The 17,218-nt window shown below is 42.0% G+C and overlaps 1 protein-coding gene across 1 annotated transcript in view; it reads left to right on the plus strand.

Annotated features, from left to right (window-relative positions):
- The window catches only part of fat3a (FAT atypical cadherin 3a), a 411,491-nt gene that overhangs the window by 333,205 nt on the left and 61,068 nt on the right, over nucleotides 1-17,218 (plus strand). Inside the window, 2 exon segments of the mRNA XM_052467975.1 lie at nucleotides 106-2,840; nucleotides 3,020-4,391. Coding sequence (XP_052323935.1) covers nucleotides 106-2,840; nucleotides 3,020-4,391 — 4,107 coding nt within the window.

Here is a 17,218-nt window from a genome sequence, read left to right on the forward strand (position 1 = left end):
AGACAGTATATCGATAAAAGATTACAATATACAAACAGTTGATAAAGATTTAGTTGCACTAGTTTTTATCACTGAATATTCATTGTTCTGACTGTTTTCCTTTAGGCAACACAGGGAACACATTCTGGATTGAGCCGGTTCTGGGGATCATCTCTGTGGCCCGCGAGCTTGACCTCTCCACTATCGGCCATTACATCATCACCGTCAGAGTTACCGACAATGGCTCCCCTCCACTCTCTGCCAACTCTGTGGTTCGCATCGCCATCACGCTGTCCGACAACGCCGGACCCAAGTTCTCCCAGACCGAATACCAGGCCGAGGTCACAGAGAACGTTGCCGTGGGAACCTCTGTCACCATGGTGAGCGCCATGAGCCAATCCACGCTGACCTACGACATCCGACATGGCAACAGCGAACGCACCTTCAGGATCAACCAGTACAGCGGCGTGATCACAACTCAGAAACCCCTTGACTATGAGACCACAGCATCTTATAACCTGATCGTCCAGGCCACCAACATGGCTGGCATGGCCTCCAATGCCACCCTTCTCATACGGGTGGTGGATGAAAATGACAACCCACCTGTTTTCCAGCTGCTACGCTACCAGGGTAGTATCAGCGAGGCGGCGCCCATCAACAGTGTGGTCCTGAACCCAGACAACACTCCTTTGTTCATCAAGGCCACTGATGCTGACCGCAACCAGAACGCTCTCCTGGTTTATCAGATCGTTGAGGACACAGCCAAGATGTTCTTTAAAGTGGATTCTGGCACCGGCTCCATCAGGACTATCGCCAACCTGGACCACGAGACGTTTGCTAGTTTTAACTTTCATGTTCACGTGAGGGACAGTGGGAGGCCTCAGCTGACAGCGGATAGCCCCACTGAGGTCACCATCCAGGTAATCGACACAAACGATTCTCCACCTGTCTTCACCCAGAACGCCTACGAAACTGTCCTGCTGCTGCCCACCTATGTAGGAGTAGAGGCATTACAGGTCTCAGCCACAGACCCAGACCAAAACGTCCCCACAGAACTCACCTACTCACTGACAGACGGAAACCTGGAGCACTTTGCCATCCAGCTCTCCAGCGGCATCATCATCGTCAAGAACAACAACTTCTCCAAGGAACGGTTCCGCTTCAACGTCAAAGTGTCTGATGGAAAGTTCTCCAGCACCACTCTAGTCACTGTTCTCGTCCGTGAGACGCTGGACTCTGGCCTCTTCTTTGCCCACAGCCTCTACTCCTCGTCCATCCAGGAGAACAATACCAACATCACCAAAGTGGCGGTGGTCAACGCAGTGGGGAATCGCCTCAATGAGCCCCTCAAGTACACCCTACTGAATCCAGGGACACGCTTCCAGATCCGACCCACCTCGGGCGTAATCCAGACCACTGGGATTCCCTTCGACCGTGAGGAGCAGGAGTTCTATGAGCTGGTGGTGGAGGCTGGGAGGGAGCATGACCGTCTGCGTGTTGCCAGGGTGATTGTGAGGGTCCAGGTAGAGGACATTAACGACAATGCTCCTGCATTCCTGGGACTTCCGTATTACGCTGCTGTCCAAGTGGAGGCTAAACCTGGTGTGCCCATATTCCGAGTCACCGCCATGGACCATGACAAAGGCATCAACGGAGAGGTGTCTTACTACCTCAAAGACGACCACGGACACTTTGAGATCGACAGGCTGACAGGCGGCCTCCGTCTGAAGGAGGCTTTTGAGTCTGACCTGTCCAACCAGGAGTACCAAATGGTAGTTTATGCCAAGGATGGAGGTTACCCTCCCCTCTCATCTGCCGTAGAGTTCCCCATCACCGTGGTGAACAAGGCCATGCCCGCCTTTGACAAGTCCTTCTATACAGTGGCGGTGAACGAGGATGTAGCGGTACACACGCCTATATTAGGAATCAATGCCACCAGCCCAGAAGGCCAGAACATCATCTACACCATCGTGGAGGGAGACCCCTCTCTGCAGTTTGACATCGGCTTTGACACCGGAGTCATTAAAGTCATCAACTCCCTGGACTATGAGATCGCCTCATCCTTCCGTCTGACTGTCAGAGCCACAGACTACCTGACCGGCGCCCGTGCTGAGGTGGACGTAGATGTCACAGTTAATGACGTCAATGATAACCCTCCGGTGTTTGAAAAAACATCCTATAAGGCAGTTCTGTCTGAGACTGCCATGATCGGCACTCCGGCGCTGCAAGTGGTGGCTACCGACCAAGACTCTGAAAAGAACAACATCGTACACTATCAGATCTTCTATCCCACAGATGCCTACAACAGCACCGACCACTTCCACATTGACAGCAGCAGTGGCCTCATACTGACCGCCCGCATGCTCGACCACGAGCTTGTCCAGCGCTATGACTTCATCGTCAGGGCAACCGATAACGGCTTCCCACCGCTGAGCAGTGAAGTGTCGGTCGTGCTTGTGGTGAACGACATGAACGACAACCCTCCGGTGTTCAACCAGCTTCTCTATGAGGCCTATGTCAGCGAGCTGGCCCCTAGGGGCCATTTTGTGACCTGCATCCAGGGTTCGGATGCTGACAGCTCAGACTATGACAAACTGGAGTACAGCATCCTGTCAGGAAACGAGAGGATGAACTTTGTGATGGATGGTAAGACAGGTATCATCACGCTGTCTAGTCACAGAAAGCAGAGGATGGAGCCAGCCTACAGTCTGAATGTATCCGTGTCTGATGGGGTGTTCACCAGCACGGCCCAGGTGCACGTTAGGGTTCTGGGGGCCAACCTCTACAGTCCTGTGTTTGAACTGAATCCCTACGAGGCAGAGGTACGAGAAAACGCAGCTATAGGAACAAAGGTGATCCAGGTAAGAACCATTCATTTTGAAGTATTCAGCATATGAACACAATTGAAACAATGATATGTATTTTATTGAATGAAGCTTTGATGTACATGATACTGTATTTGTAATAGTATTTGTAATATGTTTTGTTTGACATGTGCAATACCCCATCTAAAAGAAAGTAACTTAACTATTATTTTCAGGTGAGGGCAACCGATGCTGACCCAGGAGTGTTTGGCCAGATTACCTACTCATTCATCAATGACGTGGGCAAGGACCAGTTCAATGTGGACGCCAATGGTCAGATCACCACCTTGGAGAAGTTGGACAGAGAGGACCCAGCCAACAAGAACATTTTCCTCATGGTGGCAGCCCAGGACGGGGGTGGAAGGGCCTCCTACTGCACCGTCCGTGTCTCCCTGGTGGACGACAACGACAACGTCCCTCGCTTTCGAGCTGTGGAATACCGTGCTTCTGTCAAATCTGACGTTGGCAAGGGCTTCCTGGTGACCCAGATCCAGGCATATGATCCTGATGATGGTGCCAACTCTAAGGTGACATACTCGCTCTACAGCGAGGCACACGTACCCGTGGTGGATATCTTAGAGATTGATCCTGACAACGGCTGGATGGTCACCAAGGGGAGTTTCAGCCACCTGCGCAACTCAGTCCTGTCTTTCTTTGTTAAAGCAGTTGATGGAGGCATCCCTGTCAAGCACTCTTTAGTATCAGTCTACATCCATGTCTTGGCACCTGACGCCCTCACCCCCTCCTTCACCCAACCACAGTTCTCCTTTACCGTCCCAGAGGACACCCCTATAGGAGCTGCCCTAGGGTCCGTCCGCCTCATCACCCCACCAGGCTACGCCTCGCTGCCAGTTACATTTGCTCTAGTCAACGGAGAGACCGGGGAGAACAACCTGGAGGGAGTCCTGGTGGTGGACAGGGACACTGGGGTCATCAAGCTGGACAAGCCCCTTGACCATGAGGTCATCACCTCCTTCCACTTCAAGGTCACAGCCACCGTGCAGCAGGCCAAGCTGGACTCTGTGACCAGTGTTGACGTAGAAGTCAAAGTCTTGGATGTGAACGACAACAAGCCAGCATTTGAATCCAACTCTTACGAGGCGACAGTGATGGAAGGGATGCCTATCGGCACCATAATCATCCAGGTTCAGGCTCTGGACCCAGACTCTGGAGCTAACGGACAGGTTACATACAACCTAGGCACATTGGCTCAATCTGAAGGGGAGCCGGACCAATCCACAGAGACCTTCACCATTGACAGCAACACAGGCTGGATCTCTACTCTCAAGGAGTTGGACCACGAGATGTGCCCATCCTACACCTTCCTGGTTGTGGCCTCAGACCTGGGGGAGGCCCTGACCCTCTCCTCCACCTCCACGCTGACCTTGGCCGTGTCAGACATCAACGACAACCCGCCCAGCTTCCTGGATGAGAGGTACCTGGGCTCAGTGCGCGAGAGCGACCCCCCTGGCGAGGTGGTGGCGGTGCTCAACACGAGAGACGACGACAGCTCTGCAGTGAACCGCCAAGTCAGCTATCACATCACAGGTGAGTCATAGAATGGGAGTGTTTGTGCTATTAATGTGTTTAGCTGTCTGTGCCCTTTATGTATCTTTATATGTCTCACTGTCTGTCTTTCAACTCGTCTTCTGTCTCCCTGTCTCACTTCACTGCCTGCCTCTCTATCTCTCCCTCTCTCACTTCACTGCCTGCCTATCTATCTATCTATCTATCTATCTATCTATCTATCTATCTATCTATCTATCTATCTATCTATCTATCTATCTATCTATCTATCCATCCATCCATCCATCCATCCATCCATCCATCCATCTATCTATCTATCTATCTATCTATCTATCTATCTATCTATCTATCTATCTATCTATCTATCTATCTATCTATCTATCTATCTATCTATCTATCTATCTATCTATCTATCTATCTATCTATCTATCTATCTATCTATCTATCTATCTATCTATCTATCTATCTCTCTCTCTCTCTCTCTCTCTCTCTCTCTCTCTCTCTCTCTCTCTCTCTCTCTCTCTCTCTCTCTCTCTCTCTCTCTCTCTCTCTCTCTCTCTCTCTCTCTCTCTCTCTCACTTCACTGCCTGCCTCTCTATCTATCTGGCTGTTTGTCTCGGTCTGTCTCTCTGTCTCTCTCGGTCTGTCTTTCTGTCTGTCTGTACCACTGTCTGTCTCCTTGTTTACTTCAGATAAACTCTTCATTTGTATTCTGCCTGGCCACTCTCCAAACCATCACAACAACTCTCGTGAATAAACAAGAGGGAAACTCATAACACTAAATTAAGGATGAGGCATGATTTATAATTCATACATTTCTTATTTGTATGTTAGGTATACGTGTGCATACCAGCAGTGGGGTCTTGATTAATAAACAAGCGTTGTCGCAGTAATAATGATTTGAATACAGCTGAGACTCGCGCTCACTGCCAGATAAGCAATTTTTCACCACAAAATATGACATGCCTGCACAACAACCCTGACATTTACCACAAAATTACAGCCTCGCCGAAGGCCACTGAGGTAGTAAATACAGTCCGAGTAAACCGTTTAAAGACACGAGTACCTGCAGCGCATTTGATGACATTTGTAGCTATAGCAATAAGTCCTGTTTTTATCTCTCTCCATGAGTTTAATGGATGGATGTTTCTTTTAAAGTGTTTGTGGCGGGAGACTGGAGAGGGTTAATTAGATTGTGGTTGACACAGGGACATCAATAGGAGTTGATTTTCATAAACGTTTTTGCCATTTAGTGAGTTTTTGATTTGGTGAAGTACCTGTGAAGTACCTGAAAGAGTGTCTAGTGTAGTTTGATAACTAAACAGAGATATCAAAGGTTAGAGAGAAGGACAAAAGAGGACGACATCTGTTGAAAGAGAGTAAGAGTTGTCTAATTTATTCTCTGCTAATTGACAAGTGAAAAAATAATAATTAGGTCGGAACGCCCAATGAGACGGAGCGGTGGATCGCCATGCCAACTGGGAAGCTTAGGAAACCCCTCTGCTGAATGGCACTCTAATGAGCATCGCCAGTAGAGAGAGAGGGAACGAGGGAGCGAGGGAGGGAGAATGAAAGACAGGAGAGCTGTGACCTTACCTACATCAAAGAGAGAAAGGCAGATAGATTGAGAAGGAGAATAAACATATGCTACACACTGCAAAGAGACAGAGGGAGGATGAGAGAGAGAGATAATGAATTGATGTTACACACTGCTGTGAGAGGGAGAGAATGAACGACAGCTAGATGTGACCTGACACAGCAGAGAGACACAGATTTTACACACTTTTACAATGAGACACTTTGAATTGATCTTTGACACAGCAGGAAATAGTTAGAAAGCCAGGGGTATATGGGAAAACCTGTATTGAAGAACACCACAAAGCCAGGGGTATATGGGGAGACCTGTATTGATGAACACCACAAAGCCAGGGGTATATGGGAAGACCTGTATTGATGAACACCACAAAGCCAGGGGTATATGGGAAGACCTGTATTGAAGAACACCACAAAGCCAGGGGTATATGGGAAGACCTGTATTGAAGAACACCACAAAGCCAGGGGTATATGGGAAGACCTGTATTGAAGAACACCACAAAGCCAGGGGTATATGGGAAGACCTGTATTGAAGAACACCACAAAGCCAGGGATATATGGGAAGACCTGTATTGAAGCACACTACAAAGCCAGGGGTATATGGGAAAACCTGTATTGAAGAACACCACAAAGCCAGGGGTATATGGGAAGACCTGTATTGAAGAACACCACAAAGCCAGGGATATATGGGAAGACCTGTATTGAAGAACACCACAAAGCCAGGGGTATATGGGAAGACCTGTATTGAAGAACACCACAAAGCCAGGGATATATGGGAAAACCTGTATTGAAGAACACCACAAAGCCAGGGGTATATGGGAAGACCTGTATTGAAGAACACCACAAAGCCAGGGGTATATGGGAAGACCTGTATTGAAGAACACCACAAAGCCAGGGATATATGGGAAGACCTGTATTGAAGAACACCACAAAGCCAGGGGTATATGGGAAGACCTGTATTGAAGAACACCACAAAGCCAGGGGTATATGGGAAGACCTGTATTGAAGAACACCACAAAGCCAGGGGTATATGGGGAGACCTGTATTGAAGAACACCACAAAGCCAGGGGTATATGGGAAGACCTGTATTGAAGAACACCACAAAGCCAGGGGTATATGGGAAGACCTGTATTGAAGAACACCACAAAGCCAGGGATATATGGGAAGACCTGTATTGAAGAACACCACAAAGCCAGGGGTATATGGGAAGACCTGTATTGAAGAACACCACAAAGCCAGGGGTATATGGGGAGACCTGTATTGAAGAACACCACAAAGCCAGGGGTATATGGGAAGACCTGTATTGAAGAACACCACAAAGCCAGGGGTATATGGGGAGACCTGTATTGAAGAACACCACAAAGCCAGGGGTATATGGGAAGACCTGTATTGATGAACACCACAAAGCCAGGGATATATGGGAAGACCTGTATTGAAGAACACCACAAAGCCAGGGGTATATGGGGAGACCTGTATTGAAGAACACCACAAAGCCAGGGGTATATGGGAAGACCTGTATTGAAGAACACCACAAAGCCAGGGGTATATGGGAAGACCTGTATTGAAGAACACCACAAAGCCAGGGATATATGGGAAGACCTGTATTGAAGAACACCACAAAGCCAGGGGTATATGGGAAGACCTGTATTGAAGAACACCACAAAGCCAGGGGTATATGGGAAGACCTGTATTGAAGAACACCACAAGGTGAAAAGCAACATCATTTGATTTAGCTGAGCCAGATATTTTACAGACTATTTCATTACTGCTGTATTATAATCTAACGTTGTTTGGTGTTGTCTTGGCGACCTGATGGCGTTCTATCTGCCAAACCTTTCTGAGGTAGCAGTAGTTTATTAGAACTCGGGGAGGATTTTAAGACCTTTTAAGATAGGATATGATACATCCACAGGCGTTGACTCCCAGCCGCTTTCAAAGCCTCGTCTAGACGCCTGCGTCTTTGTTCCCCTACACCATCCTTGATGAGATAACATGAAAGTTTCATCAAATGTAAACAAACTGGGAAAAGGAAATGTAATGATTGAGTGCTAGTGATGTAATGGGGGTGCAGTGTGGTTGGGCAGGCTTAGAAGAAGTGTGTCTGATTAATTTACAATGATGGAAATCGTTTTATATCCACTCTGTTTGCATCCATCGTCCCCACCCGAGTCGCATCCATAGATCAAGATCATGCATTTAGCCACCGGCTGATTTTAATTACACAGAGTTTAGTGGTGTTGAGATGAATCAGAAGCTGGGTGTTTAGAGCTATCATCAAACCATATTGAGGGAGGCAGAGAGGAAAAACCAATTAGGATGTTGTTATAATAGGAGGGGAAAAACCAATTAGGATGATGTTATAATAGGAGAGGAGAGGAAAAAACAATTAGGATGTTGTTATAATAGGAGGGGAGAGGAAAAAACAATTAGGATGTTGTTATAATAGGAGGGGAGGGGAGAGGAAAAAACAATTAGGATGTTGTTATAATAGGAGGGGAGGGGAGAGGAAAAACCAATTAGGATGTTGTTATAATAGGAGGGAGAGGAGAGGAAAAAACAATTAGGATGTTGTTATAATAGGAGGGGAGAGGAAAAAACAATTAGGATGTTGTTATAATAGGAGGGGAGGGGAGAGGAAAAAACAATTAGGATGTTGTTATAATAGGAGGGGAGGGGAGAGGAAAAACCAATTGGGATGTTGTTATAATAGGAGAGGAGAGGAAAAAACAATTAGGATGTTGTTATAATAGGAGGGGAGAGGAGAGGAAAAACCAATTAGGATGTTGTTATAATAGGAGAGGAGAGGAAAAAACAATTAGGATGTTGTTATAATAGGAGGGGAGGAGAAAAAACAATTAGGATGTTGTTATAATAGGAGGGGAGAGGAGAGGAAAAACCAATTAGGATGTTGTTATAATAGGAGAGGAGAGGAAAAAACAATTAGGATGTTGTTATAATAGGAGGGGAGAGGAGAGGAAAAACCAATTAGGATGTTGTTATAATAGGAGAGGAGAGGAAAAAACAATTAGGATGTTGTTATAATAGGAGGGGAGGGGAAAAACAATTAGGATGTTGTTATAATAGGAGGGGAGAGGAAAAAACAATTAGGATGTTGTTATAATAGGAGGGGAGAGGAGAGGAAAAACCAATTAGGATGTTGTTATAATAGGAGAGGAGAGGAAAAAACAATTAGGATGTTGTTATAATAGGAGGGGAGGAGAAAAAACAATTAGGATGTTGTTATAATAGGAGGGGAGAGGAGAGGAAAAACCAATTAGGATGTTGTTATAATAGGAGAGGAGAGGAAAAAACAATTAGGATGTTGTTATAATAGGAGGGGAGAGGAGAGGAAAACCAATTAGGATGTTGTTATAATAGGAGAGGAGAGGAAAAAACAATTAGGATGTTGTTATAATAGGAGGGGAGGGGAAAAAACAATTAGGATGTTGTTATAATAGGAGGGGAGAGGAAAAAACAATTAGGATGTTGTTATAATAGGAGGGGAGAGGAGAGGAAAAACCAATTAGGATGTTGTTATAATAGGAGAGGAGAGGAAAAAACAATTAGGATGTTGTTATAATAGGAGGGGAGGGGAAAAAACAATTAGGATGTTGTTATAATAGGAGGGGAGAGGAAAAAACAATTAGGATGTTGTTATAATAGGAGGGGAGAGGAGAGGAAAAACAATTAGGATGTTGTTATAATAGGAGAGGAGAGGAAAAAACAATTAGGATGTTGTTATAATAGGAGGGGAGGGAAAAAACAATTAGGATGTTGTTATAATAGGAGGGGAGAGGAAAAAACAATTAGGATGTTGTTATAATAGGAGGGGAGAGGAAAAACCAATTAGGATGTTGTTATAATAGGAGAGGAGAGGAAAAAACAATTAGGATGTTGTTATAATAGGAGGGGAGGGGAGAGGAAAAACCAATTAGGATGTTGTTATAATAGGAGGGGAGGGGAGAGGAAAAAACAATTAGGATGTTGTTATAATAGGAGAGGAGAGAAAAAACCAATTAGGATGTTGTTATAATAGGAGGGGAGAGGAAAAAACAATTAGGATGTTGCTATAATAGGAGAGGAGAGGAACAACCAATTAGGATGTTGTTATAATAGGAGGGGAGGGGAGAGGAAAAAACAATAAGGATGTTGTTATAATAGGAGAGGAGAGGAAAAACCAATTAGGATGTTGTTATAATAGGAGGGGAGGGGAAGAAACAATTAGGATGTTGTTATAATAGGAGGGGAGGGGAGAGGAAAAAACAATAAGGATGTTGTTATAATAGGAGAGGAGAGGAAAAAACAATTAGGATGTTGTTATAATAGGAGGGGAGGGGAGAAAAAACCAATTAGGATGTTGTTATAATAGGAGAGGAGAGGAAAAACCAATTAGGATGTTGTTATAATAGGAGGGGAGGGGAGAGGAAAACCAATTAGGATGTTGTTATAATAGGAGAGGAGAGGAAAAACCAATTAGGATGTTGTTATAATAGGAGGGGAGGGGAGAGGAAAACCAATTAGGATGTTGTTATAATAGGAGAGGAGAGGAAAAACCAATTAGGATGTTGTTATAATAGGAGGGGAGGGGAGAGGAAAAACCAATTAGGATGTTGTTATAATAGGAGGGGAGGGGAGGGAAAAAACAATTAGGATGTTGTTATAATAGGAGGGGAGAGGAGAGGAAAAAACAATTAGGATGTTGTTATAATAGGAGGGAGAGGAAAACCAATTAGGATGTTGTTATAATAGGAGAGGAGAGGAAAAAACCAATTAGGATGTTGTTATAATAGGAGGAGGGAGAGGAAAAACAATTAGGATGTTGTTATAATAGGAGGGAGGGAGGAAAAAACAATTAGGATGTTGTTATAATAGGAGGAGGAGGAAAAAAACAATTAGGATGTTGTTATAATAGGAGGAGAGAGGAAAACAATTAGGATGTTGTTATAATAGGAGAGGAGAGGAAAACAATTAGGATGTTGTTATAATAGGAGGGAGGAGAGGAAAAAACAATTAGGATGTTGTTATAATAGGAGGGGAGGAGAGGAAAACCAATTAGGATGTTGTTATAATAGGAGGGGAGAGGAGAGGAAAAAACAATTAGGATGTTGTTATAATAGGAGGGAGAGGAAAAACAATTAGGATGTTGTTATAATAGGAGAAAGGAAAACAATTAGGATGTTGTTATAATAGGAGGAGGGAGAGGAAAAACAATTAGGATGTTGTTATAATAGGAGGTTATAATAGGAGGGGGAAAAAACAATTAGGATGTTGTTATAATAGGAGGGAGAGGAAAACAATTAGGATGTTGTTATAATAGGAGGGAGAGGAGAAAAACAATTAGGATGTTGTTATAATAGGAGGAGAGGAAAAAACATAATTGTTATAATAGGAGGGGAGGGAAAAACAATTAGGATGTTGTTATAATAGGAGGGAGAGGAAAAAACAATTAGGATGTTGTTATAATAGGAGGGAGGGAGAGGAAAAACAATTAGGATGTTGTTATAATAGGAGGGAGAGGAAAACAATTAGGATGTTGTTATAATAGGAGGGGAGGGAAAAACAATTAGGATGTTGTTATAATAGGAGGGGAGGAAAACAATTAGGATGTTGTTATAATAGGAGGGGAAGGAAAAACCAATTAGGATGTTGTTATAATAGGAGGGAGGGAGAGGAAAAACCAATTAGGATGTTGTTATAATAGGAGGGAGAGGAAAACAATTAGGATGTTGTTATAATAGGAGGGGAGAGGAAAAACCAATTAGGATGTTGTTATAATAGGAGGGGAGAGGAAAAAACAATTAGGATGTTGTTATAATAGGAGGGGAGAGGGAAAAAACCAATTAGGATGTTGTTATAATAGGAGGGGAGAGGAAAAAACAATTAGGATGTTGTTATAATAGGAGGGGAGGGGAAAAAACAATTAGGATGTTGTTATAATAGGAGGGGAGAGGAGAGGAAAAACCAATTAGGATGTTGTTATAATAGGAGAGGAGAGGAAAAAACAATTAGGATGTTGTTATAATAGGAGGGGAGGGGAAAAAACAATTAGGATGTTGTTATAATAGGAGGAGAGGAAAAACAATTAGGATGTTGTTATAATAGGAGGAGAGAGGAAAACCAATTAGGATGTTGTTATAATAGGAGGGGAGGGAAAACAATTAGGATGTTGTTATAATAGGAGGGGAGGGAAAACCAATTAGGATGTTGTTATAATAGGAGGAGGAGAAAAACAATGTTGTTATAATAGGATGTTGTTATAATAGGAGGAGAGGAAAACCAATTAGGATGTTGTTATAATAGGAGGGAGAGGAAAAAACAATTAGGATGTTGTTATAATAGGAGGGAGAGGAAAAACAATTAGGATGTTGTTATAATAGGATGTTGTTATAATAGGAGGGAGAAAAAACAATTAGGATGTTGTTATAATAGGAGGGGAGAAAAACAATTAGGATGTTGTTATAATAGGAGGGAGGAAAAACAATTAGGATGTTGTTATAATAGGAGGAGAGGAGAGGAAAAAACCAATTAGGATGTTGTTATAATAGGAGAGGAGAGGAAAAACAATTAGGATGTTGTTATAATAGGAGGGAGGAGAGGAAAACAATTAGGATGTTGTTATAATAGGAGGGGAGAGGAAAACAATTAGGATGTTGTTATAATAGGAGGGAGAGGAAAACCAATTAGGATGTTGTTATAATAGGAGAGGAGAGGAAAACCAATTAGGATGTTGTTATAATAGGAGGGGAGGAAAAACCAATTAGGATGTTGTTATAATAGGAGGGAGGGGAAAAACAATTAGGATGTTGTTATAATAGGAGGAGAGGAGAGGAAAACCAATTAGGATGTTGTTATAATAGGAGAGGAGAGGAAAACCAATTAGGATGTTGTTATAATAGGAGGGAGAGGAAAAACAATTAGGATGTTGTTATAATAGGAGGAGGAGGAAAAACAATTAGGATGTTGTTATAATAGGAGGGGAGGGAAAAAAAACAATTAGGATGTTGTTATAATAGGAGGGGAGAGGAAAAAACAATTAGGATGTTGTTATAATAGGAGAGGAGAGGAAAACCAATTAGGATGTTGTTATAATAGGAGAGAGGAGAGGAAAAACAATTAGGATGTTGTTATAATAGGAGGGGAGGGGAAAAACAATTAGGATGTTGTTATAATAGGAGGAGGAGAGGAAAACCAATTAGGATGTTGTTATAATAGGAGGGAGGGAGAGGAAAACCAATTAGGATGTTGTTATAATAGGAGGAGGAGAGGAAAAACAATTAGGATGTTGTTATAATAGGAGGGAGGGAAAAAACAATTAGGATGTTGTTATAATAGGAGGAGGAGGAAAAACAATTAGGATGTTGTTAAAAGGAGGGAGGGAAAAAACAATTAGGATGTTGTTATAATAGGAGGAGGAGAGGAGAGGAAAAACCAATTAGGATGTTGTTATAATAGGAGAGGAGAGGAAAAACAATTAGGATGTTGTTATAATAGGAGGGAGGGAAAACCAATTAGGATGTTGTTATAATAGGAGGAGGAGAGGAAAACAATTAGGATGTTGTTATAATAGGAGGGAGAGGAAAAAACAATTAGGATGTTGTTATAATAGGAGGAGAGAGAGGAAAAACCAATTAGGATGTTGTTATAATAGGAGAGGAGAGGAAAAACAATTAGGATGTTGTTATAATAGGAGGAGGAGAGGAAAACAATTAGGATGTTGTTATAATAGGAGGAGGGAAAAAACAATTAGGATGTTGTTATAATAGGAGGAGGGAGAGGAAAAACAATTAGGATGTTGTTATAATAGGAGAGGAGAGGAAAAACAATTAGGATGTTGTTATAATAGGAGGAGGAGGAAAAACAATTAGGATGTTGTTATAATAGGAGGGGAGGGAAAAAAACAATTAGGATGTTGTTATAATAGGAGGAGAGAGAAAAACCAATTAGGATGTTGTTATAATAGGAGGGGAGAGGAAAAACAATTAGGATGTTGTTATAATAGGAGGGGAGAGGAAAAACAATTAGGATGTTGTTATAATAGGAGGGGAGGAGGAAAAACAATTAGGATGTTGTTATAATAGGAGGGGAGAGGAAAACAATTAGGATGTTGTTATAATAGGAGGGGAGAGGAAAACCAATTAGGATGTTGTTATAATAGGAGGGAGGAGAGGAAAAACAATTAGGATGTTGTTATAATAGGAGGGGAGAGGAAAAAAACCAATTAGGATGTTGTTATAATAGGAGGGAGGAGAGGAAAAACAATTAGGATGTTGTTATAATAGGAGGGGAGGAGGAAAACAATTAGGATGTTGTTATAATAGGAGGGGAGAGGAAAAAACAATTAGGATGTTGTTATAATAGGAGGAGAGGAAAACAAAAACAATTAGGATGTTGTTATAATAGGAGGAGGAGAAAAAAAATTAGGATGTTGTTATAATAGGAGGAGAGGAGAGGAAAAACAATTAGGATGTTGTTATAATAGGAGGAGAGGAGAGGAAAACAATTAGGATGTTGTTATAATAGGAGGAGAGAGAGGAAAAAACAATTAGGATGTTGTTATAATAGGAGGGAGGAGAAAAAACAATTAGGATGTTGTTATAATAGGAGGGGAGGGGAAAAACAATTAGGATGTTGTTATAATAGGAGGAGGAGAGGAAAAAAACAATTAGGATGTTGTTATAATAGGAGGAGAGGAAAACCAATTAGGATGTTGTTATAATAGGAGGGAGAGGAAAAACCAATTAGGATGTTGTTATAATAGGAGGGGAGAGGAAAAACAATTAGGATGTTGTTATAATAGGAGGGAGGAGAGGAAAAACAATTAGGATGTTGTTATAATAGGAGGGGAGGAGAGGAAAAAACAATTAGGATGTTGTTATAATAGGAGAGGAGAGGAAAAACAATTAGGATGTTGTTATAATAGGAGGGGAGGGGAAAAACAATTAGGATGTTGTTATAATAGGAGAGGAGAGGAAAAACCAATTAGGATGTTGTTATAATAGGAGGGGAGGGGAGGACAAAAAACAATTAGGATGTTGTTATAATAGGAGAGGAGAGGAAAAACCAATTAGGATGTTGTTATAATAGGAGGGGAGGGGAAAAAACAATTAGGATGTTGTTATAATAGGAGGGAGGAGAGGAAAACAATTAGGATGTTGTTATAATAGGAGGAGAGAGAAAAACAATTAGGATGTTGTTATAATAGGAGGAGAGGAGAGGAAAACCAATTAGGATGTTGTTATAATAGGAGGGGAGAGGAAAACAATTAGGATGTTGTTATAATAGGAGGGGGGAGAGGAAAAACAATTAGGATGTTGTAATAGGAATAGGAGGAGGGGAGAGGAAAAAACAATTAGGATGTTGTTATAATAGGAGGAGGAGGAAAAACAATTAGGATGTTGTTATAATAGGAGGGGAGAGGAAAAACAATTAGGATGTTGTTATAATAGGAGGAGGAGAGGAAAACCAATTAGGATGTTGTTATAATAGGAGGAGGAGAGGAAAAACAATTAGGATGTTGTTATAATAGGAGGGGAGAGGAAAAACAATTAGGATGTTGTTATAATAGGAGGAGGGGAGAGGAAAAACCAATTAGGATGTTGTTATAATAGGAGGAGGAGAGGAAAAACAATTAGGATGTTGTTATAATAGGAGAGGAGAGGAAAAAACAATTAGGATGTTGTTATAATAGGAGGAGGAGAGGAAAAAACAATTAGGATGTTGTTATAATAGGAGGGAGAGGAAAAACAATTAGGATGTTGTTATAATAGGAGGAGAGAAAAACCAATTAGGATGTTGTTATAATAGGAGGGGAGGAAAAACAATTAGGATGTTGTTATAATAGGAGGGGAGGGAGAGGAAAACCAATTAGGATGTTGTTATAATAGGAGGGAGGGGAAAACCAATTAGGATGTTGTTATAATAGGAGGAGAGGAAAACAATTAGGATGTTGTTATAATAGGAGAGGAGAGGAAAAAAATTAGGATGTTGTTATAATAGGAGGGGAGAAAAACCAATTATATAATAGGAGGAGGGGAGAGGAAAAAAAATTAGGATGTTGTTATAATAGGAGAGGAGAGGAAAACCAATTAGGATGTTGTTATAATAGGAGAGGAGAGGAAAACAATTAGGATGTTGTTATAATAGGAGGAGGGAAAACAATTAGGATGTTGTTATAATAGGAGAGGAGAGGAAAAACCAATTAGGATGTTGTTATAATAGGAGGGAGGAGGAAAACAATTAGGATGTTGTTATAATAGGAGGAGGAGAGGAAAAACAATTAGGATGTTGTTATAATAGGAGGGGAGAGGAAAAAACAATTAGGATGTTGTTATAATAGGAGGGGAGAGGAGAGGAAATAACAATTAGGATGTTGTTATAATAGGAGAGGAGAGGAAAAACCAATTAGGATGTTGTTATAATAGGAGTGGAGAGGAGAGGAAATAACAATTAGGATGTTGTTATAATAGGAGAGGAGAGGAAAAACCAATTAGGATGTTGTTATAATAGGAGGGGAGGGGAGAGGAACAACCAATTAGGATGTTGTTATAATAGGAGGGGAGAGGAGAGGAAAAAACAATTAGGATGTTGTTATAATAGGAGGGGAGGGGAGGAAAAAACAATTAGGATGTTGTTATAATAGGAGAGGAGAGGAAAAACCAATTAGGATGTTGTTATAATAGGAGGGGAGGGGAAAAACCAATTAGGATGTTGTTATAATGGCAGGGGAGAGGAAAAACCAATTAGGATGTTGTTATAATAGGAGGGGAGGGGAAAAACCAATTAGGATGTTGTTATAATAGAAGAGGAGAGGAAAAACCAATTAGGATGTTTTTATAATAGGAGAGGAGAGGAAAAACCAATTAGGATGTTGTTATAATAGGAGAGGTGAGGAAAAACCAATTAGGATGTTGTTATAATAGGAGGGGAGGGGAGAGGAAAAACCAATTAGGATGTTGTTATAATAGGAGTGGAGAGGAAAAAACAATTAGGATGTTGTTATAATAGGAGGGGAGGGGAAAAACCAATTAGGATGTTGTTATAATAGGAGGGGAGGGGAGAGGAAAAACCAATTAGGATGTTGTTATAATAGGAGAGGAGGGGAAAAACCAATTAGGATGTTGTTATAATAGGAGAGGAGAGGAAAAACCAATTCGGATGTTGTTATAATAGGAGGGGAGGGGAGAGGAAAAAACAATTAGGATGTTGTTATAATAGGAGGGGAGGGGAAAAACAATTTGGATGTTGTTTTATAGGAG

The sequence above is a fragment of the Oncorhynchus keta genome, chromosome 18, assembly GCF_023373465.1.
Source record: "Oncorhynchus keta strain PuntledgeMale-10-30-2019 chromosome 18, Oket_V2, whole genome shotgun sequence".
NCBI classification, from domain to species: Eukaryota; Metazoa; Chordata; class Actinopteri; order Salmoniformes; family Salmonidae; genus Oncorhynchus; species Oncorhynchus keta.